Source organism: Tarenaya hassleriana, unplaced genomic scaffold, assembly GCF_000463585.1.
Source record: "Tarenaya hassleriana unplaced genomic scaffold, ASM46358v1 Cleome1, whole genome shotgun sequence".
Lineage (NCBI taxonomy): Eukaryota > Viridiplantae > Streptophyta > Magnoliopsida > Brassicales > Cleomaceae > Tarenaya > Tarenaya hassleriana.
The window spans coordinates 11,011,468-11,012,924 of NW_010960187.1; the positions used below are offsets into that span (position 1 = coordinate 11,011,468).

A 1,457-nucleotide genomic window follows, 5' to 3' on the forward strand; every position below is an offset into this window, starting at 1 on the left:
TTTCCGCGTATGGTTTGCGAAAATTCTCGTCTAATCATCTTGCAAGGAAAAAGAAAGGAAGACTCCTATCCATGACCATCTAATGTCCTAATATGCCTAAAATATATCATGAGATGGGACTAATGACGTTAGAAAACCGATGAAAAAACCCATGTGATCAAGTATTTCGGCTGTGTGTGTCGTCCGTGACTCGTACCTACAAAACAGGATGAACGGAAAAAATACGCAAAGAACGGTGTTAGCAAGTAAATTGGATGGCTCAAGCCTTTACATGAAGAGAAGGAAGTCTGAAATTAAGTCTGGATAAGATAAAGCAGTTAGTTTATGTTTCAGTTACGTGTCAGTTATTTATTCAGTTTGGTTTGTAAGTTATATATGTATGCAAGACTTGTGAAATATATATGATGTTTTCTGGATATCTCTGTTCTAGATTTCCTGGGTTTTTTTATAACAGAGTAAGAGTAGAAAAAGAAAGATTTACAGTGGTATCAGAGCATTGTCAAGGATCTTTCTCGGATCTGTAGGAGATGGATCAAACAGAAAATTTGACAACTTCAAATCCTGTGCAGAATGCTCCGATCTTCAATGGCGAGGCCTACCAGATCTGGGCAGTGAGGATGCGTGCGTTCCTCGAAGGTGCTGATCTCTGGGAAGCGGTGGGAGAAGATTATGAGATTCCTGCTTTGCCAGCGAATCCGACAGTCAACCAATTGAGGAATAATAGAGAGAGGGTGACAAAGAAGTCCAAAGCGAAATCCTGTCTTTTTGCTGCAGTAACGCCATCGATTCTGATCAAGATTATGAATCTTGATTCTGCCAAAGAAATGTGGGATTTCCTGAAGACAGAGTATGAAGGTGATGAAAAAATCAGAAGTATGAAAGTGTTGAACCTGTTGCGGGAATTTGAGAAGCAACAGATGAAGAATGATGAAACCGTGAAAGTTTATGTTGATCGACTGGTCAACATAATTAACAACATCAGAATTCTGGGCACAAAGGTTGATGATAACAAGATTGTTCAGAAGATTCTGGTGTCAGTACCTGAGAAGTTCGAAGCAACGATCGCTTCTCTGGAAAACACGAAAGAACTCTCAGCAATCAAACTACCTGAGATTCTCAGTGCTCTCCAGGCACAGGAACAAAGAAGGTACATGAGGAAAGAGGAGTCAGTTGCTGATACCACTGTAAATCTTTCTTTTTCTACTCTTACTCTGTTATAAAAAAACCCAGGAAATCTAGAACAGAGATATCCAGAAAACATCATATATATTTCACAAGTCTTGCATACATATATAACTTACAAACCAAACTGAATAAATAACTGACACGTAACTGAAACATAAACTAACTGCTTTATCTTATCCAGACTTAATTTCAGACTTCCTTCTCTTCATGTAAAGGCTTGAGCCATCCAATTTACTTGCTAACATTCTCCTCCTTGGCTTGAGCCTTCGAAC

At 38.9% G+C, this 1,457-nt stretch overlaps 1 protein-coding gene across 1 annotated transcript; it reads left to right on the forward strand.

Moving 5' to 3' along the window:
- The first annotated feature begins 527 nt into the window (after positions 1-527).
- Positions 528-1,220, forward strand: LOC109116397. The gene has a single exon (XM_019201756.1). It carries the CDS (start codon positions 528-530, stop codon positions 1,218-1,220), a length of 693 nt encoding a protein of 230 aa, XP_019057301.1.
- Positions 1,221-1,457: the final 237 nt, after the last annotated feature.

What these genes read in the sequence shown, in the direction of transcription:
- LOC109116397 (XM_019201756.1), top strand. Translation starts at nt 528, where the DNA reads ATGGATCAAACAGAAAATTTGACAACTTCAAATCCTGTGCAGAATGCT.